Source organism: Festucalex cinctus, chromosome 5 (assembly GCF_051991245.1).
Source record: "Festucalex cinctus isolate MCC-2025b chromosome 5, RoL_Fcin_1.0, whole genome shotgun sequence".
Taxonomy (NCBI): Eukaryota; Metazoa; Chordata; class Actinopteri; order Syngnathiformes; family Syngnathidae; genus Festucalex; species Festucalex cinctus.
Window position 1 is genome coordinate 8880743 of NC_135415.1, and position 22057 is coordinate 8902799.

At 38.7% G+C, this 22057-nt stretch overlaps 1 protein-coding gene across 4 annotated transcripts; it reads left to right on the top strand.

The window, feature by feature from the left end:
• The first annotated feature begins 1343 nt into the window (after positions 1 to 1343).
• rab11fip1a (RAB11 family interacting protein 1 (class I) a) lies at positions 1344 to 21149 on the top strand. 4 transcript variants are annotated; one of them, XM_077522247.1, is made up of 7 exons: positions 1344 to 2257; positions 10112 to 10539; positions 12464 to 13334; positions 16997 to 17778; positions 17851 to 19429; positions 19720 to 19825; positions 19976 to 21149. In XM_077522247.1, the coding sequence occupies exons 1-7, from the start codon at positions 1908 to 1910 to the stop codon at positions 20177 to 20179; spliced, it is 4320 nt and encodes a 1439-aa protein (XP_077378373.1). In that variant the 5' UTR covers positions 1344 to 1907; the 3' UTR covers positions 20180 to 21149. The 4 variants fall into 4 exon arrangements, with proteins under 4 accessions (XP_077378373.1, XP_077378372.1, XP_077378374.1 ...); XM_077522246.1 differs by having other exon boundaries at positions 16997 to 19429; XM_077522248.1 differs by lacking the exon at positions 16997 to 17778 and having other exon boundaries at positions 1350 to 2257; positions 19385 to 19429.
• Positions 21150 to 22057: the final 908 nt, after the last annotated feature.

The window sequence follows — 22057 nt, forward strand, 5'->3', positions numbered from 1 at the left end:
TACCGTGCCACTAGTTTCAGTCATAAATGGTAAAATAAAAAGGCTATTGCAAAGATATTTTGGGGCAAATATTTACGAAGAGCAGCTTTAATATACAGTTTAGTCTGTATATGTGTCATGTATACTTAAAATGTAAGTCGATCAACATAAGCCCTTAGTTCTGTTTTTACCATTTGCATTTTATATAGCTAAGGAAGTTGTATTACAGGAACTCGGGCTTCCGCTACGGATCTTGTTGTCGCTTATGGTCATTGTTCTCAGGAAGTCTTTGTGAAATCCAGAGAATGATCCACCACATGTGACAACATCCTAATATGGACACACATTTACTGTCTTCGGCTACCACACATTCATTCTGATATTAACAAGCAGAAAATTACCATAAAATATCCATGAAATTGCCCCCCCAAAAAATGTCAGAGAATTGAATTTAAAAAAAAAAGGCAGAAAAGTCAAACTATGTAAATCATCCTGGCATTTCTGATATTAACCCAATGCAAAGCACCTTACACGGTGAAAACGAACGGCGTACAGTATTGTATTGCTTTTGCCTGTGACTCGCATACAAACCAGGAAGATTTATAGTAATCAAACGACATTTAATAACATTTTGAAATCAAAATAACCCTCACAAATCAAATTACAATGATCCAAAGTCTTTTCAGTGAGCGGAGAGCATCCTTTCACTGAGTAAGACTTGTGATGTAATCATGATATTAATGTAATCATGATAGCTCGGAATTCAATGTCCATTGTTTACAAATATTATGAGTCTATAAATAAACCCAAGCACTTATTTGGTCACCAGCATGTCTGAATTAAGTGTTTTAATCAAAATAGATTAACTCAAATTTGTGTACATTTTGTTACATTTCCCAAAATGTATACATTTTATCAGTCGTTAACACCTGAGAATGTCACAGACTCCGATAGTCATTTCGAAGATTCTTCAAGGAACAACTAACCAGCCATTCTGTGAAATGGTTAATTTAATTCTTCCCTAAAAAAAAAAAAAAAAAAAAAAATCGCCAATTTATGTTGAGCGATTAGGATTTTATAGTACTTTTTAGGAATATCTTTGCATTAAGTACAGTAGCGACCGTTTTTGGATTATCGCGTGATCATTTGTTGCCAAGGGTATGTTCTTATTTTGTTAATCGGTTTAAAAAAAAATCATCCAATCAGGGAATAAAACGCCATAGATATTTGCACTTTTATTCGCTGAAATGAGTTTTAAGTGGTATGTTCTTTTAAGTACTGGTACTTCTTTAGGTAGTAACAGTGTTATGGTAGGAAGAGTGTTATGGCAACAGACAACACTTTTTTTATGAGTCACTGGACTTTTACAGACAACACTTTTTTTTTTATGAGTCACTGGACATTTTTTTTTTTTTTCTTTAAAACATCAGTCGATGACATACCATTTTTTTCTGAGCCAAACAGCTCCCGATCTTATCTCTTTGGTTAACAGTTAACTGAAAAGTGACGCCCCTTGTCAACACGGTCCAATCAGCGAATGACAAAAAATATTGACAGCCACATCAAGCCAATCAGATGTGCGTATGTAGAGTCTCAGTGGTAATCACAAACATTGAGGAAGTAAGTGTTTTTAACTTACCGCAACGCATATCAAGGGACTTGTATGCAATATTCATTCTTTTTTCCCAAAAAAATATTTGGTTATCCAATTCGGTTAACTTTTATTGTATCGTCTGGTGCGCCATACACTTAAATGTAGCGTTACGAGGGATGAGGGGGACGTACGAACCTGAGCTTCCTGAACCGAAGCCGAGCTCGGTAACGCTAAACCTTCAGTTATCAAAGGACGTCGAAGGTTAACAAATAGCAACAGCACAGCAAGCCTCCATTCGGGAAGCTTTTGGGCACATTTCCCGTGGACTGCGACGATGTCTCTGGCCGACCAAAGCCAGCAGTCGTTCCCCACCAGCGTCCAGGTAACGGTGCACCAGGCTCGGTACCTTCGCCCCAAGGGGAAGAATGGCACCAACGACGCCTATGCCATCATCCAGGTGGCCAAAGACAAGTTTTCCACCGCGGTTGCGGAGAAGAGTACGGCCCCGATGTGGAGAGAGGAGGCTACGTTCGCCTTGCCGCTCTTCCACCCGGGCAACGTCGACCGCTGCACGCTGTACATTATTGTCATGCACCGAGTCCAGGCCGGGCTCGACAAGTTCCTGGGCCAAGCTGTGGTTAACTTGGTGGAGCTGCACGAAAACAAAAGTCGCCAAAAGCCAGAGTAAGCACATTTCATTTAGAATAATGACACTTTATTGTGATAAGATGTATCTGTTTCTCCAGATTGGTGTGAAGTTACGCAAAGATGTATACAAAACTCAGTTAAATAAAGAATCAATCCTCTAATGGATTTCAAGTTTCCACTAGTTTTATAGACACAAATCACCGATGTTTGTTACATTTCATGCAGACACATCATTGGTTTATTGTTGTGACACAGTGGTCGCCTTTTGATTCACGACCAGGCCATGTGACTCATTTGTTTACTGGCACTTAATCAGTGTAAAAAAGGAGAAATACACGGGTTTAAAAAAAAATATAAAAAAAATCTCGCATTTATATCTACTACTACTATTGACTTCGCGTTGTCCTCTCACATTTAAAAAATCATGCACATTAGCTTCTCAAAATTGCCCATAGGTGTGATTGTGAATAGTTGTTTTATATGTGTCCCATGAACCTGTAGCGTTGCAAAGCTAACTGGATAAATTCCAGTTTTAGGCTGCTAATGAGATATTTTAATGTGTGTGTGCTTTTTGGTAACAGTGCAATGTGAAATGTGTCCATAACCTTCAAATTCAGTGTTGGTATGATGTCTCACTTGCTCCCGTTTCTGATCCTTCTAATCATTTTTGATGTTGTGGACGAAGCCTGATTGATGTGTGTGGTAGGCGGAGATGATATGTCGCAGACCCACCCTGGAATCAATGTCTCACATTGCTGCTGTCATCTCATTACATTCCTCAGAGCCATTACCTCAATACACTGTGCTCACAGCCTCACACCCTAATGTCTTGGATGACAATGGTGCTTAAATGAAGCTTGGGTGTAACATTTAGATGCTCACACACCCTCGTAGGTGAACACATTATGAACAGAAAGATTTAATATTGAGAAAGATCCACTCCTAGTGTTACCTTCTTAATATTTGAAATAACCATTTGAAAAGTCTCTTGGTTACATCGCTTATCTTGTATTTGTATATGAAGATTTTACACTTTGATGGAAGATTTCAGTCCTTGCTCTTCCGCTATTCATGTCTGAATTGTTTGTTTCTTCTTGAATGCTCCACTTGCTTTGTTTTGAAAAGGGCCAGCATGCGGGATTGCGCGCAGCTTTTCACCTTGATGCTAACTTTAGTAGGTTGCCCCACTGCTTCCATGCGAACGTAGGGTGTGAGAATAACTGTTACAGATGAAGGAGCTTTGCAGTTGCCTCTAATAATCCATTATGGGTTTTATGATCAGATTAGGTAGGAGAGTATTTTTTTTTTTAATGGTAAAAACTATTAAAACAACAGCTGTTAATCTAAATAACAGCAAAAAATAATACTATTAAATATGGTTCACTCCAAATATGGTACATTTATGTTGTATTGCTCATTAACTGCGGATATTAATTTCCATTAAAGTCAAAGTAATTGTAGTAATCAAAGTAGCCTAATTGTAGCTCAGTGTTTCCAATAGTGTGATGACCGTGGAGGCCCTGACTCTTCACTGCATGCCACTGTCGGGTGGATTTGTGTCACTTAAAGGTGCACGATGCAAGATTAGACTCAAATTTGAGTGTTAAAATAACCATATTTTTCACCCGCACATGTTTTAAGAATTGTATAATGGACAGAAGGCACGATTGTGGCACAATGACTGTTGCCCCTATTTTTCTATAAAAGGAAAACATATTGGAGCGTTCGGGCCGGAAACTTTAGCTTTTGCTCTGAGCATGACGTCATGTGCGTGCGTACACGCTATTGTCCCTGTTAGCTCTCGCGATTGTTCACGCAACTTCACGGACAGGGCAGCTAATTCCAGATGAACTTGAAGAGACCTGCACCCGATACGTCAGGCCACCAGCAACGGACAAAAAAAAACAGTGGTAAACAATGTGAGTGAACCGTGCAAGAAGGGTAAAAGAGATTGTGTTCCGGTTACTATCCTTTTTTATACATGAGGATTACGTCAGCCGGAACCATGGACATGTCCTTTAATGTGTTCTTTCTTGAGTGACGCTTGCCCATGGGGGATTTCTGTGCTGTTTTCAGCACCGCCACCTAGTGGTCGGGAGGGACGAAATAGAACTATGAGAAACTTCACAGGAAAATGTTTAAGGTGTAAAAATACGCTAACTGCTGCTTAACTCATTTGCTCCCAAAGACGTATTATTACGTTTTTTATGTATTTTATGCTAGCGCATACAAAAGACCTCTCAACTGCAAAGAACGGTTGAAGAAATGGTAGTTATTACACAAACGGCCTGCAGGTGGCAGCAGAGCAAAGGAGAGCAACCAGGGCCATGTAAAAAAAAAGCTCAATTACTTCCAATTTTAAATAAATTTGTGAAAACTGATGAAACTTAGCCTTCTTCTAATGCTAATTGCTGCAAAACGGAAACAGATAGAAACATACTTTTTTTTCCTGATGAAAGAAGAGACTTTAATCTTTCTTTTGGTAGCTTCCATGTTTTTATAGCAATAGAAGACAATATTCCGTCGGTCTGGCAAAATCAGCCAAAATCCAGTAAAACAGCCGGGAGCGAACGGGATTCCTCTTTAAAAATGGCTGGGAGTGAATGAGTTAATATAAAACATACACAAAGTAACTTGCTGTTATTCGTTTAGATTTGTTGTTTAAATATTCTTATGTGTCACACAAGGGAACAAGACGTTTTCCATTGCTAAGTTAACCATAACATGTACTGTAAACACATTCAAACTCTGTGCCGCAGCCAGCATTCTTTCCTTGTCCCACCCCTTTTTGAGCTGGCACAATATCCAATACCGTACATGATGGTGACTAAACTCTAACGTTCTGCTCAGTTATTTTTAGAGGCATGTTTTTCCTGAAAATCATGATCAAATTCAAATGAATTCCAAATTGCACAACTGTTTTGGACTTCAAGCCTTCAATAGTTAGTACTTGTAGCCATGATGACATGCCGGTGGTTTGTTTCAAAACAAACACATAAACACAATCAAAATACAAATGAACTTCTTTTGATGTATTTGGAAAAAGGCATTGCATAGGCATAAATAAAACAACCGATTGTTCAGCATTTGGCACCAAAACGAAATATTCTCAGCACTTAACAGATGGAACCTGACTTGCAGGAAGAGCGAGCGCATGCTTGAGGGGCAAGGCTGGGTAAGAACAGCGTGTTAATGAACATCCAGTCAGTCAACTGGTGGAACAATTCATTGTCTATTTAAACCCACTGAGGGCACGTCATGGTGACATTGACGAAGGCAAGATGCTGGAAGTAAAAGCAGGCGTTTTCCTGATAAAATTGACAAAAGTTGCCTTCAGATAAAGTATGCCAAGGAGCTTGGCTGGTTACAAAAGCTACGATTAGTGCAGTGAATGATGCTGTTGGACTGCAGATGACTGAATTGGATTATTTTTTTGGGTGGAGTGACATTTTTCCAGTTAATTTGTGAAACGAGGTTTTCCTCTGAAAAAGACATCATCAATTATAACTACTGTGACTGTAGGTTCACAATAATGTTTAATGCTTTTTTTTTTGTTGTGATATAGAACAGCATTCAGAGAAATGTCTTCTGCATTGTACTACCCTGAGATTACATGTCAAGAATTTTTTATTTTTTTTTAAGCGGCTTCCGTAGTTCAAAACGCATACCCGCTGACATGCAGCGCTTACTACATACAACATGGATGTAAACTGAGATGAGCTATTTTACAAAAGCAGAGAGTTGCCAACTTGGCTATCTGGTTGCTATATTTAGCGACTCTTCCACATCTCTAGCAATTATATCTTAAAAAGATGATTACCAAGTTTAATTCATGCTAAGGTGCAAGCAAAATTGAGTGGTGTGATTTTGTTTCATAGTGTTTTACCTTTGAAAAGAAAGGAGCCTGGTGGAAGGCAAACATTGCCATTTTGCATGTTGCAAAAAGAGAAACATTTTTTGGGGGCAAAAACTGTTTCAGAGCTGCTTTAGTATCAGAAAAAAATATGCAAATCCCAGAGGGGGCAATAAAAAGAAAAACCTGTTCTGAGTAAGCTCACTGTTTTTTTCATTTTTCAAAACAAACGCAGAAATCATTTGTAAAATTTCATAAATTTTTGTGGGGGATGTCATATTTTAAAGTTTAAAGTCTCTTTGTAACAATTTGTCAAAAAATATCTTTACAATAGTCTTTTTTTATTTTTTTATTATTGGACCATTAACATTTATGGCTGAAATGTCTTCTAATTAGTAGATTAACACCTTAGCTGTTCACAATGGGTCCTCCTGCAAGCCTTTGGCCAATAGTTTTCAGACTGGATTCGGGTTTGAAATTCCCGCCCTCTGTCTGTGGATGTGAATCCTGTGCGCATTGTGTACGTGAAGAACAGCGTGTTTTTTTTGTTTTTTTGTTTTTTGTTTGACCGCAGGTGGCAGTAGCGATTCGAAATTCAAATTTCTGCATTCAGCAGCTTTATTTATTATTTAATTATTACATTTTTTTGTGAAGTAGTAACTATCAAAAGTCCTGTTGACTATTAACAGTTGACGAAAATCTTTGAAAAATTGGTGGACTGAGCATTGGCAGAAATATGTTTTTGTCCATCAGTGTCATTATCAATCAGTCATCCATATTATTCCGATTTTGCTGACAAATGGCAGAAACATCAACAGATGCCCAATTCATCGAGGAATGACAACTGACAGATTGATGATTACAATTCCGTTCGGCTTGAAATGTTGACAAATGGACGATGATGGAAAAGTGTCCTGACTGTTGACGCCTTATGAATGAAGGATGCTCAGAATTTATTAACGCGCCCACCTCTTCTAAGTACACTGACCTTAAAATGAGTTACTGTATTGTACGTATATTTATTCATGAGTTTAGATCTAGAATGTGCTGAAATCGTGTGGGAGGGTAATTTCTGGCTTAAACTGTTAAAAAAAACATTTATTGGAGAGTTGGAAAAGCACAATAACACACAGGAATAACTTAGAAGCTGTCAAAAACGGCCTTATTCTCTTCTAAAGGCAAGGTTTTTTTTTTTTTTTATTGCATGTCAAGTGTACCTAATGAAGTGTCCAATGAGTGCATGCAAACTGCAGTTGTGAGACATATCAGACAGTGTTGTTTGACTTGGCCTAGTCCACAGGGTGGAAAATGAGAGATGGCTCAAATTAGTGTAACCCTCATGACATCACTCAGAGGAATGTTGATTTCATTCCCAAGCTTGTCTCCTGACTGTTATCTTTACAAGAAACCCACCAGAGGTCTCTCTGACTGATGCGGCAGTCAACTCCCCATGAACTGCAGATAACACCACAAATTCACTGGCTAAACTTCATCACGTTAAAGGGTAACCAAATGACTGGATTAAGATTTTTTTTTTTTTTTTTTTTTTTTTTTTTTTTTTTTTTTTTAAGTGAAAGGGAGCATTTTTGCTTTTCATCAAACACACACCAACCCCTTCTCATCATGTCTAGACATATTGCTATACCCATTTACTTAAATTGTACTAGCAAAGTACAGGCTAACTGGTATAATTGTTTTTTGGGGGCTTTTTTTTTGGTTGTTTTTTTCTTGTACAAAAAGTCCCTCCAGGTCCAGAACACTCCTCTCTCTCCCTCCAGACAATAAGTGCTAATCCTTAACAACAGCAAGAACACGGGTGGGGAGGCTACATACACCCATAATTGCTATGCTTTATTTGTCTTTGACATTGTGCTCATAATAATATACACGCCTTTCACTCTCAACCACTGTCACAAAAAAATCAATTGGGTAGGCTTTAACTTTTTATTTGTGTTAATTTAGCTTGTTTTGCATGTGACCATGACCACTATGCCTAAGTTCATTGAATATATGAATTACTTATATCACAAATACAGTACATCAGACATGCACATGTGATGTGTACTAATAGTCAATCCACCAACTGTACAGTTCAAATTCATCTGTACACACAGGCAAAAACTAAAAATGAAGAATGATTGGCATTTCAGATCGTACCAATGATGTCGTCTTCTGGTTCAAATCAATCCTCAGCTCAGCCTTCAAGCTAATTTCTCTCATTGACTCTGTGCTTTTGACATCATTGAGTCAACAACATTACACCACACTCCAGTAGTAGTAGCAGATAATAATAATAATTAATAATAAATATGTTGTGCAGTAATAATAATAATAATAATAATAATAATAATAATAATTTATTATTATTGTGCAATAATGCACAGAAAGTACCGTATTTGCTTAGACTTAGACTTAAACTTGACTTTATTGATCCCTTTGGGATGGCTCCCTCTGGGAAATTTACATGTCCAGCAGTAATGAGAACAGATAATAAAATAAAAAAAATTCAATCAATCAATAAATAAGGTTATTACACCAGAGATTGAATTAAGCATAATAATAATAATAATAAGAAGAAGAAAAATAAAAAATATTTAGTTGTAAGATCAGTCAAACTGTGAAAAAAAGTGTGACAAATCTAAAAAATACTGTACTTGTAGTCAATGGCCACAACATGTGTACTCTGAAATCCAGTGCTAGTGCTATGAAAACCTGCTTTGACCGCAGTTTTAAAAAATGCTGTATGTGCTTAGCTAACCCAAGCACCCATCCAATTGCTCTCGTCGTTTATATATATATATATATATATATATATATATATATATATATATATATTAGGGGTGTGAATTGCCTAGTACCTGACGATTCGATTCGTATCACGATTCACAGGTCACGATTCGATTCGATACCGATTAATCCCGATACGAATTTATAAGTCGATTGTTGCGATTTTTTTTCATTCAAATTTAGAAAATACTAATCAGTAAGCTTGTAGAGTGTAAGATTTATATGAAAATGTATTATTTATTTATCTGAAATTTCAGTCTTATAGAGGTTGTAATTTGTTTCATGTCTGAATAGCATTGAAATAAAATATTAAGGCTTAATGTTCCGTTCATATAACATTCTTCCATGCTCAAGGTGTGAATCCTTAAAAAAAAAAAAAAAAAAAAAAAAAAATCGATTCAGTTGATTATTGAATCGATTCGAGAATCGCGCGATGTAGTATCGCGATATATCGCCGAATCGATTTTTTAACACCCCTAATATATATATATATATATATATATATATATATATATATATATATATATATATATATATATATATATATATATTAGGGGTGTTAAAAAAAATCGATTCGGCAATATATCGCGATACGACAGCACGCAATTCTCGAATCGATTCAATAGGCAGCCGAATCGATTTTTTTAATGTCCATTTTTGATGGAAAAATATTCAACAAAACGTCTAACTTTCACACCTTAAGCATGGAAGAATATTATATTAATGGAGCATTAAACCATAATATTTTATTTCAATGCTGTTCTAACATGAAAAGGGTTACAACCTGTTTGTTAAATACAGTGGCTCACAGTTATAAAACTGAAGTTCAATAAGATCAATAAATAAATACATTTTCTTGATATTTTCCAAATTTGAGTAAAAAAAAAAATCGCAAGAATCGACTTGTAAATTCATATCGGGATTAATCGGTATCGCATCGAATCGTGACCTATGAATCGTGATACGGATCGAATCGTCAGGTACTAGGCAATTCACACCCCTAATAAATATATATATATATATATATATATATATATATATATATATATATGTATGTATACATATATATATATATGTATGTATGTATGTATGTATATATATATATATATATATATATATATATATATATATATATATATATATATATATATATATATATAAATTATAACATTTGTGTTACATGAAAGCAAGGTTGAATGTATTCCAGTTTTAATATTTTTTCTGATTCTACTTCTCTCTGTCTTCTTTAGTTGGTTTCCGTTGGTGGACAAGAATGGAAAAGCGGACAAGCTGCGTGGCGACGTACTGCTCGGCATCACCTTCATGAGGAACAACATGTCAGCTAGCATGGTGGACCTTTCTATGAAGGACAAGCCTCGTTCCCGCATGTCCAAATTCAAGGACAAAGTCCGCATGAAGAAAAAAGACAGCTTCTCTGATTCCGGCTCGGCAATGAGCCAAGTCCTGACAGACAGCGAGGGAGACCGCGATTCACTCTCCTCCAATCAAACTTCAGGAGAGAAAAAAAAATCATCGAAGCTGAAGAACCTCTTTGCTCCAAAATCCAACTTGCATCGGAACAGCTCTCAGTCGATGTCTACCCTTGGGACTCTTCCTGGGAGGAACTCGTCCCTGAGCGGCAGCCGCTCATCTGGTATCAATGTAGAAACACCTGAAGGTATGCTTTCCCTTATGTGTACAGGTTTGGTGTGGTGCTTCTCCACTGTCATATATGCCTGTCACTGTGGTGTGTGTGCATGCATAATACTGCCAATTTTCCAATTGATGGATACAGAGGTACCTTTTACTTTCAACATTTACTGTCAAAAGAGCCATTTTAGGCCGAATAAATACCAAAAAAAAAAAATCTGTCTGGAGCCTCAAAGCCTTTGAACATTGTAATGAGCGAAAAAGTGTGTTCGTTTTAGTCTAATGTAGTGAGGCCACGAGCTGATTAGAGCTGCACCAGAACAGTAAAATATGCAGCATTTTGAGATTTATTTTCTTCTAACTTTTGTCTTCTGCTTTTGGATTTTGGTTTTTGTTTTGTTTTGTTTTGTTTTTTGTTTTGTTTTGTTTTGTAATTTTTCATACTTGATTTTTCATACACTTTTAGACTTTTCTGCATTTTTCTGACATTTTTGGCAATTTTATGGACATGGTCATTTTCCGTCTCTCTCCTTCCTATTGGGCATTTTATGGCTATTTTTTCCTGCCTTTTTGCTATCAATTTTCTGACATTTTGCCAATTTTGTGGACATTTTATAGTAATTTTCAAGATTTTTTCTTTTGTTTCTGTATATTTTATGGTTACTTTTTCATTTACATTTTCTTTCCTGCCTTTTTTTTTTTATTTTTTTTATTTTATTTTTTTATTTTTTAATCAATTTTTGGATGTTTTTTGGGGGGGTTGGGTTGGGGATTTTGTGGGTATTTAATGGAAATTTCCAGGATTTCTTCTTTTGTTTCTGGGCATTTCATATACTTTATAAACATTTTCTTTCCTGCTTTTTTAAATTTATTTATTTTAATAAAACTTTTTGGCAATTTCGTATGCATTTTACAGCCATTTTTGGGCTTTCTTTTATTATTATTTTACTGTTCACATTTTTTACTACCTTTTTTAATCCAATTCTCTGACATTTTTGGTAATTTCACGGACATTTTGTGGTAATTTTCTGCATTTCCGCTTTCTTTTTGGACATTTTATGGCCACTTTCTGGAAATTTTTAGGTACTTTTTTATATATATACTTTTTTATCTTACCTTTCACCTTTTTATCATCATCTCTTTTTCTGACAACTCAAATATTTGGAGTCTGGCCATTTTTGAATATTCAATTATTCATGTTTTATCTAAATCATTAATTAATTTAAAGACTGTTTTAATCAAAAAATGAAATTAAATGGAGTCTTGTATTTACTTCTTGCCATGTATGCTGCCGTGGTATGGACTGGAGTTTTTTGGGGGGGGGGTTCTAAAGAGAGCAGCAAAGTTGAGACTTTGGAGTAAAATTCTGACCAAAGAGTGACATTGTGTGGTGTTCATCCCACATCATATCGATGCACTTAGAATTTCAGGCTTACCAGTTATGGGGCATATGCCACGGAAGAGGCGGGACTGTTTATGCACATGCACTTTGATTCCGGTTCGCGACGTGTGGGCTGCGTCCCAATACTTGTGCTTCCGACGACGTGCCCCTCGGTTGGATGTTCCCGTCGACAGGTGCAAGTGTGTAGTGTGTCTGTCAGTTATCCGAAGCACATCAGAGAGCTGAGATGTTCTGCGCGCTCCCGCAAAATCGATGCAAGCGTGCGGGTGGGGGATTTGAGTGTTGGAACTCTGCACACACGTCGCAACCCAGAACTGGAATCAAAGCTCATGTGCAAAATCACGGAAGTCGCAAGTCCCGTCTCTTCCGTGGCATATACCCTATTAGAAATCGTAACGCGTAGTACCTGGGAATGCCGATTTTGTCAACAGATGGTCAATTTAAATAGGTACCATTCAGTGGAAATTTGGCAGTAGTGCAATTTATATAATCTTACTGTACTGTACTTCCTGTAAGCAATAACCTCACTTCCGTTTCTCTTCTTTCATAGTCAAGAAGAAATTCAAATTTCTTGGACATAAGCGCAGTGGTAGCTCGGACAGCAAGGTGTCTCTCGGTCCGTTGTCCATACTGAGCCGCTCCAAGCACAGCAAAAGTGACCTTAACAATCCCAGCATGAACAGCACCCATATGAATGCAGAAGAGGCAGAGCCCAGGAGCGGCTCTACCCTCAGTCTTAACAGCTCCGGCCAAGGCTCGATGGAGAACGTACATCAACATACCACCAATGTCACGGCAGACAGGCATGTGCCTTTGTTTAGATCCGAGACTAGAGATAGGCTTATGATGGAACAACAGCGTCGTCAAGTGGAAGAAGAAAGAAGACAGACTGAAGATGTGAGATTGCAGGAGGAAGAGGACAGACAGAAGAGATGGCTGGAGGAAGAAAATCTGAGAAAGGCAGACGAATATGAGAGGAACAGGCAATTTCTTGAGGATGAAGCGAGAAGAGAGAAACAGAGGGAGGAAGAGGAGGAAGAACGCAGGAAGCGACAGGAAGCGACAGAGAATGAGGAGCGCCGCAGAATGGAGGAGCTGACCCAAAAAAACGAAGAGCACAAAAGTCACGAGGAGACCTCCATGACCGAAAGACTCTCATCTCTGTTTGGAATCATGAGAAAAAAAGAGGAGGCGCCACAGCAACCTGAAGAAGTGATCTTAAGAGATTCTCACTATGACACGAGAGATCCGCAAGACTTCAAAGTCAGCGACCCATTTGAGAATATTTCACTCGGCTCTACAACTCAATTTAACAGCTATGAAAGTCCACCTCATGAGCAGCAATCCAGCCTTACACCTCAAAGCTCGGCGGACACGCTCTTCCCAAATCGTAACCCAAGAGTGTCCACAGTTAAACCAAGGTAGGCCTTCTTGTTTTGTTGTTTTATTTATTATCAAAAGAGTTCCACTATTAGAAAGTCAAGTTCCCTTAATCAAAAAATAATAATCTCAAGAGCAGGTGTCACTAATGTGGTGCTCGCGGGCGCCAGGTAGCCTTTTGGGCCTGTTCAAAAAATATAGCCAACAACTGCATGAGATACTGAGATTTACTAGGAATGTTGTATATTTGATGACAATAAAAACGAACATAGGGAGATTTACGAAAATAACATTGCTTATTGAATACTTATCTGTTTGCTAGTTATTGTTAGGATATCATTAACATGATCAGTGACTCTAGTTTTTGAGATGCTCCATAAATATATATATTGTGTTTGTAATATGCAAGTTATGATTTTTGGTATTCTCTTTATGCTACAACTATCTGTCTTTTAAAATAATGGCCATACAGTAGTCTTTCAAGACAGCCTTCTCTATTCAAGTCATGTATGATACAAAAATCAATAAATTTAAGAAATTGGGAAATATTAGCAGTAAACAAATGCAAAAACAGGTGAAGCAGAAACACTACTTTTAGTAACGATCAATGTACATTTCATAAACTGTCAGAGCACATTAATTATCAATAGTCAAAAACATTGATATCTAAAAACTCGAGCCAATTCAAAGAAACTATCATTTTCAGACTCAGCAGGAAAAATACCTAGAAAAACCATTACAATGTCTTTAGCGCTCAAAAACAAATGCTTGGGGTAAGATAGTGTTAATATTAACATAATAATATTATTAAATTCACTGCCCTTGACATGTATACTTGTCAATTCTGTTTTTACATTGGGGATGGGTGTGGGAGCATCTGATTCTGCTCCACTGTAAATGTCAAACTTGGAAAAATCTTGACTGATGCAAAACCACCAGTAGATGACATCATTGCCCAATTTTAGATATGAGATCAGCACAGTTTGAGATTCTAAGGAAGAAATGGCTGCATTTTGTGCAACCTACCTTTTTTCTACTGTTGATGATATAAGGACAGAAAAAGGCATAAGGGAGAGAGGCTATTCTGTTATTTGGTAGATACGGTGTGTATATATAATCATAGAACACAATATTGTGTGGGTATTGAAATTTTTAAAATATAAAATGGCTGGTAGACTAGTGAGTGAGTGAGTTAAAGGTGATTTGTTATTTCAGAAGTGTATATCAATCTGGTAACCCTTCACGTTAATCAGTACCCAAGAAATATCTCTCACTTTCACAAAGTGACTCCTGCTAAGAGTCTCTGTAAGTCTCCATTGCAGTTTAGTTTTGATGTTGCTTGTGGGCACATTCTTTCTTCTTCATTATTCATTACCGTATTTTCCGCACTATAAGGCGCACGTAAGAGCCTTCAATTTTTCCAAAAGCTCACCATGCGCCTTATAATCCAGTGCGCCTTGTATATGGATCAATATTGAGCCGCAACAGGTCTCGCTGTCAAGACGCTATCGGTGACCCTGCACGATCGGTGACGCGCATGCGCAGAAGATCCCGCCATCTTGTATAGCTAGTGCCATTTGTATAGCTAGCTAGCTAGCTAATACTAATACTTTACTTCAGAGAAAATAATAAAACAGCTGTTTATTCATTTTGGGAGTGAATGAAGTTGTCAGAAAGCTGGTTTGTAATCTATTAATAAAGTTTGACTGTCCTGTTTTGTTGACATTCCCTTGAGCGCAGCACCATCTAATGGATGTATAACGTAACCCCAGCCTCTACTGTAGCGCCTTATATATGATTTTGTTTTTAGAAATATGTCATTCATTGACGGTGCGCCTTATAGTGCGGAATAGGGGTGTGAATTGCCTCGTACCTGACGATTCGATCCGTATCACGATTCATAGGTCACGATTCGATTCGATACCGATTAATCCCGATATGAATTTAAAAGTCGATTGTTGCGATTTTTTTACTCAAATTTAGAAAATACCATTCAGTAAACTTGTACATGTACACTGTAAGATTTGTATGAAAATGTATTATTTATTGACCTGAAACTTCAGTTTTATAACTGTGAGCCAGGTTGTAACCTTTTTCATGTTAGAACAGCATTGAAATAAAATATTAAGGTTTAATGTACCATTAATATAACATTCTTCCATTCTTAAGGTGTGAAAGTTAGTCGCTTTTTTAAAAAATATTTATCAAAAATGGATGCTAAAAAATCGATTCGGCTGCCTATTGAATCGATTCGAGAATTGCGTGCTGTAGTATCGCGATATATTGCCGAATCGATTTTTTTTAACACCCCTAGTGCGGAAAATACGGTACATTTTACTGTTTTGTGCATTTTAACTCATGGTTGAACCAAGGAGCAAACCATTTATTATGTGAAAAACATCTTAGTTTTTGCAGTGGAATGCACTTAACAGTTTGACATGCACATGAAAGTAGCAATGTAACAAGATTGCCTAAAATTGACGATCTGTCAAAATTGAGTCTGACTAGAAAGGCCACTCAAACCTAAGTACAACGCATCAAAAGTTTAGAAAATTGGATGATGGGTAACCGTTCTAGAGAAATTTAGTCCTTTTTTGTGTTGGGGGGGGGATGCCTTTTTGGGGGGTGCTTTTGTGTGATATCTGAGAAAAAAAAAAGCCTTAAATTTAAAGTAACACAGTATAACTCCTAGAACCTTTAATTTTATTTGCCACTGTGGGAACCTCTTGATCCGATTGGCTGATCAATTTCATTTAAAAATATCTACCGATGAGCTGCATGGGCCGAAATTCTCAGGGATTCTTAGTCACTATATCAAAATGACATATTTCGAACAGCATCACTTTCCCTAAAAATTCTCCAAAGATGGCGGCCACTTGTTACGTTGCTAATGAAAGTGTTTAACATTCTTCCCACATTGATACATGTTTATAATGTTTATTTGCAATTGACTGTCATGACTCTCACACTGGTGACTCTTGGATTCTCATTCCACTCAGCAGTTGACAGACCTGTTTAGCCAGACCGCTCTGCCGTATGATGAGAAAAAGGGCGTGTTAGTTTTTGTGAAGATGTTGTGGAACAGGTTGTGGAAAGAGCTTGTCGAAGTAGTTACACTTTGACATGTAATGTCGACATCTTGGGTGTGCGTTTTTTCTTTTTCTCCTTTCTTTAATTTTTCCTTTCCATTTGGACCTTGGTGACAATTTTTGTTGGCTTTGGGTCATCATGGTGAGCAAACTGCACTCGTTTTGGTCAATGATTTTGGATTGTGTGTCAGATGATAAGTTGTGGCGTTCAAGGATGATTTTGGTTTGATTATTCTGTTTAACTCAACTATCCGAGTTTTGGCAATGCATTTACATTACAGTTTAAATGGGTTTAAGATAGCTGATGAATGAAGCCATATACCATTTCATTATTTAAAATAGAAATGTCTAGCAGCCATTGTTTCTGCAGCTTGTCAGTGGGTATTAAGTTGTGTATTTACTAACAGGTTAAGAGAGGCGTGTAATCATTATAGTTCACATGTATGCTCAGTGGTTTAAACAATCACAGGAGTCCCAATTAATTTTGCCATGAAAATGTGTTGATCTGATAGCTACAAGCTAATATGGTGATGGGCCTGTACATTGGTGGACCTGAGTCTGGGTCATTTGATAGTTTCACTGATTTGTAGGCCTTTTTTCCTACTTCTTGGCAGATTGAGTCATTCTCTGGAATCTGAATCCTCTGAGCACCTACAATCTGACTACCCAGTGGACCAGCAGTGGTCTTCCACAGGCGCCACTGAATCTACCCTCTCTCGTGTACCATATGACTCCCCCGATACATTCTCCAACCTTCATTCATCCTTGGCTCCCCTGAGATTCAGGGGAAGTCCGTCTGCTTCCCCGAGTAGAAGTCCGTCTGGTTCCCTGAGTAGAAGTCCTCGTGGTTCTCTGAGTAGAAGCCCACGTGGTTCCCCGAGTACAAGTCCGCCTGGTTCCAAGTATAGAAGTCCCCCCAGTTCCCCAAGTGGAATTCGGCCTGGTTCCCCGAGTGGAATTTGGCCTGGTTCTCAGTATAAAAGTCCTCATGGTTCCCCGAGTAGAAGTCCTCCTGGTTCCCCGAGTAGAAGTCCGCCTGGTTCCCAATATAGAAGTCTGACTGGTTCCCAGTATAGAAGTCCTCCTGGTTCCCCGACTAGAATTCAGCCTGGTTCCCTGAGTAGAAGTCCGCCTGGTTCCGAGTATAGAAGTCTGACTAGTTCCCAGTATAGAAGTCCTCCTGGTTCCCCGACTAGAATTCAGCCTGGTTCCCCGAGTAGAAGTCCGCCTGGTTCCGAGTATAGAAGTCTTACTAGTTCCCAGTATAGAAGTCCTCCTAGTTCCCCGACTAGAATTCAGCCTGGTTCCCCGAGTAGAAGTCCGCCTGGTTCCGAGTATAGAAGTCTTACTAGTTCCCAGTATAGAAGTTCTCCTGGTTCCCCGACTAGAATTCAGCCTGCTTCCCTGAGTAGAAGTCCACCTGGTTCCCTAAGGAGAAATCCTCCTCTTTCCCTGAGTAGAAGTCCACCTGGTTCCCCGAGTAGAAGTCCACCTGGTTCCCCAAATAGAAGTCCTCTTCATTCCCCAAGTAGAAGTCCTCCTCCTTCCCCAAGTAGAAGTCCTCCTCCTTCCCCAAGTAGAAGTCCGCCTGGTTCCCAGTATAGAAGTCCACCTGATTCCCTGAGTAAAAGTCCTCCTGGTTCCCCGAGTAGTAGTGCTCCTGGTATCCACTATCGAAGTCCGCCTGGTTCCCCAAGTCGAAGTCGGCCTGCTTCCCCTTCGGAAAGTCTACCGAGCTCCCCTTCTTACAGTGGAGACAACTTGTCATCTTCACCCACAATGGCTGATAGGACAGGAAGAGCCCCCTTGCCACCTTTGTATCCCATATATGAGGCCCAGTCTGGTGGAACCGGAGAGGTGCAGGTCCTCAGACAACCAAATGGATCTCAGCAAGCGAAAAAACTCTCTCTCCCACTTCCCGATTATGAAACCCTATATCCTCAGAAAAGACATGGGGTACAGGGGCACACGCGATGGGATCATATCATTGCTGAGGTCAATCAACGACATATGGACAATACACCAGAACTGATTGGTCCAGAGATGAGTGTGGACGGGCCAGGGAACCCTGGAGAGGCTGGACTTTCATTTCCAGATGAGAGCGCTTCTGTTGGACATCTTCAAACACATCAACAGGAAAGCAGACGTCGGTCATCAAAAAAAGTATCAGCCCCTCCGCCACCAAAACAAATGCACAGCAGGTCAAGTTCAGATTCTGATCAAAGAGAAAGCCAGAACTCCGGGTGGAACAATGAGTCTCTCACAAGGTCTCTTTCCAGATCTAATAGCGACACGGACTGGGATTCGGCAACATCTGCTGACCAGACAAAACCTCTAAATACCTCTGACATAGAAGTTCCCACTGCTAGACCGAGGCAAAAGTCTTCCATGAAAGAGCCAACAGAACAGCATGACCTTCATTCCAAACACCTGGTGGTACCACAGAAACCAGCCAGAACATCAGATGATCTTTATACCAGGGTAGCACAGAGGGAACAAATACCTGAAAACCTTGGAATGACTGCAGATGATCTTGATCAAATTTTCAGTGACGAGAAAGCAGCGAGTCCCTTCTCAAGTTTGAATGGCTATGACACAAGCAAAAGGGAGGATGAGGACCAGCAAATCAGTCCGGTCTTCCAAAGGAAAAATTCATCAAGACGTATTTCATCACCTCCTTCGAGAAGTAACTCTCTGAAAGCTTCTAAGAAAGAACCTTCGGAAGAAGAAAAGACAAGCAAAAGTCAACAAGAACTCTCAACAAGCGATGTTGTCATTGATTCCATCACACAAAGGCATCCAGCTGATGGGAAGGCTCAAGTCCATCTTTCTGATGGAGAGGATCCATTTGCTAGTGATCCTTTCCCCGCATCGTCCGCTTTCCCTTTTTCAGAGCCTCTCCCTGTTGTAATGGAGGAACCGTCCTCACAGGCAGAAGTTTTGTCTGCGAGAAAGAAACCCAAGAGAGCATTGATGCCACCTTCTGAATCTCTGCTTGTCAGTCCTCAGATTAGCAATGGAGGTGGCTTTGACTCCACGTTATCCAGGTGAGACTTCAAATTGTTGATTTTGCATTTATGGACAGTTCATTCACTTTTCAACCTGGTCGCTATTTGGGTGAAGAAATCTTTGATCTTATCTTGGTGGGGATTGTTGGTTTTCTTGGTGAATTCTGGCTTGGACTTTGGACCTGACAAAGACTCAACTGTTATATGTTGTGTAACCCACATTTAAACACGTTGACTTGACATGTGACCAGTTTGCTTCAAAATATGCTTCCATCTTTGTGTAATTGCTATTCTGTATATTATTATTAAGAATATGCATTTCCTTACAGGCCTCATCCAGTGAAGCCCATGCACACTATTGAAAGTCAGTACCCAACCAGCACTTCTGCACTGAAAGATATGCATCTCCACAGTGGCAAAGCTGGAAAGGTTAAGGTACTGTGACCTAAATATAAGTAAAACACAGACCAAAACACAATGACACTTTGGTAACCTCACAGTGAGGCCATTATATAATCTTCCAGTTGAGACTTAACCCTAACCCCCTTCAGTCATTGTCGTTGACGTTTTTTGTACTTGACACAGGTGGCAGGCATGGCTGACAGCGGGCCATTCACTCAGCTGACCCATGAAGAGCTGATCACACTGGTGGTGAGGCAGCAAGCGGACCTGTCCAAGAAAGACTGCAAAATCAGCGAGCTCGAAGAGTACATAGACAACCTGCTGGTGCGCGTCATTGAAGAGAAGCCTGCCATCCTGCAGGCCATGAACGCTACCAAGCCAGCGTGAGGTAACAGCTAAGGAAAGAAGAGTCCGGTGTGCATAATAGCCCAGTAATGTTTTTCTTGTGTTGGTGTGTGCTGGTCTCACTGTGTACTAAGACACATCCGGACGGATGACATAAGGCATATGCACTTTGTGGAATAATATTCAGATTTATTTGAGAATGCTGGTTGATAAACAAGCAGGCAAATGTGTGAATTTAAGTCAGTCAATGAATGTATTTGTTTGGACACACAGGTACTGCTGTTGCTTTAAACACTCAAATTTGAAATGTCTTGATTAATTTACAATTCTTGATGTGGAATGTGTTTAAGTCAATATCATGTTTTGTCCATTGTACACAAGCTGTATACTGTATATGACACAATCATTCGACATGTATATCCACATTTTATGCAAATGTTTTCCCCAACATAATTTATTAGTACCTTGTCAACTGATGATCAAGGATATTTCCCTCCACTGAGGGAGGTATTTGTCCCCCTTTCTCAGCTGCTTTGCCTTCTGTGCCTTTTATTAAATCCAGTAAATCAGCATAAGGCACGCAGTTAATATCGCCTGTATTTGCAATTGCCTGAGTCCTATGAGGTGATGTTTAGGGCAACAAGAAACAACTTGGTGTCAAACTCCTAATGATGTGTTCTTCCAGGAAGTCTAACCAGACTGTGATTCAACTACTCATAAGTGGAAGCCCTGATGATTAAGCATACCATCTTTGCCTTCATTTTTTAAAAATCATGCCTTGGCAGCAATTCTAGCAATACTTCTATTCTGAATGTAGAGTCATGTCTTCCAAAGCCTTTTTTGTCACATTAGTTGAAGAACTCATTGTTGGCTACCTCTCTTCCTTCTGTGGGCTGAGCACTGAAAATTTCCCCAGATGCCTCATGGATTGTATGAGTAACACTCCTGTGGACATATATGGAATAGAGGCAATGAAATGTGGTTTGATTTTCAATAAAGACACTGAATTTTATCCAAATGCAAATTGGTTTTATTTGAATTAAATACACTTTCAACAAACTGCTTGTCCTTATGGAAATGGTAGTGCTGCCTTGTCTATAGTTTGTACTGTTAGACATTCATTTATGTTTGAGTTGTGGCAGTAATACACAGCCCTGCTATAGTACAGAACACCGAATGAAATCGTTAACATCAAACTGCAGCACAGCACTGATTACACAAACCTGAGAAATAAGCACACATATTTTTGACAGTCAAAGAATATCAACACCGACAATGCATTTCACAATTACTAATTCAGTAAGTATATAATGCTGATTTTATGATGTGTATGTAGCTAATAGAACAATCCTCATGACCTGAATTCCAATCAGTAACCACTCGGACAGGTTTTCTTTACAGTCTACAACCAGACCATCCGGTCAAAAACTTCAGATAACTAGGGTGAGAAAGGCGTGGTTTAGAAGTGTCAAAAGCAAGTCAGAGTCCTTGAGCAATGTGTGACATGCTTGGAATATTCCTGATAAGGCTATGGCCCAGCATTGAGAATATGATTTTATTTTCAGAACAAGCTTGTTATTGAACTAGTGTTTGGCAGTATTCATATCTTGTTGCAATGTGGTAATAGTGGAGTTGTGATTATATCAGGATTGGATACTGTAAGAGTGTCATCAACATAAAGACGAACATGACAGATTAAGCGCAGTTGGGGTAAATCAAAAGTTGAGAAACAAGTATATGGACATGAATGAACAGTTGATTCAAACTAAGTCATAGAAGTCCACTGCACATGCATGTTTAATGTTAAAGAGATAATGTGTAGGATTTAGTGCCATCTAATGGCAAACAATTTTAATTTTAAAACACCACTATTAATTTCATATCAATGTACCTTTATATTTATATATTTTCATATATATA

What these genes read in the sequence shown, in the direction of transcription:
- rab11fip1a (XM_077522246.1), top strand. Translation starts at nt 1,908, where the DNA reads ATGTCTCTGGCCGACCAAAGCCAGCAGTCGTTCCCCACCAGCGTCCAG. An exon ending in GTGTCCACAGTTAAACCAAG is followed by an intron (nt 13,335 to 16,996) that starts GTAGGCCTTCTT and finishes ACTTCTTGGCAG; the next exon opens with ATTGAGTCATTCTCTGGAAT. An exon ending in GCAAAGCTGGAAAGGTTAAG is followed by an intron (nt 19,826 to 19,975) that starts GTACTGTGACCT and finishes TACTTGACACAG; the next exon opens with GTGGCAGGCATGGCTGACAG.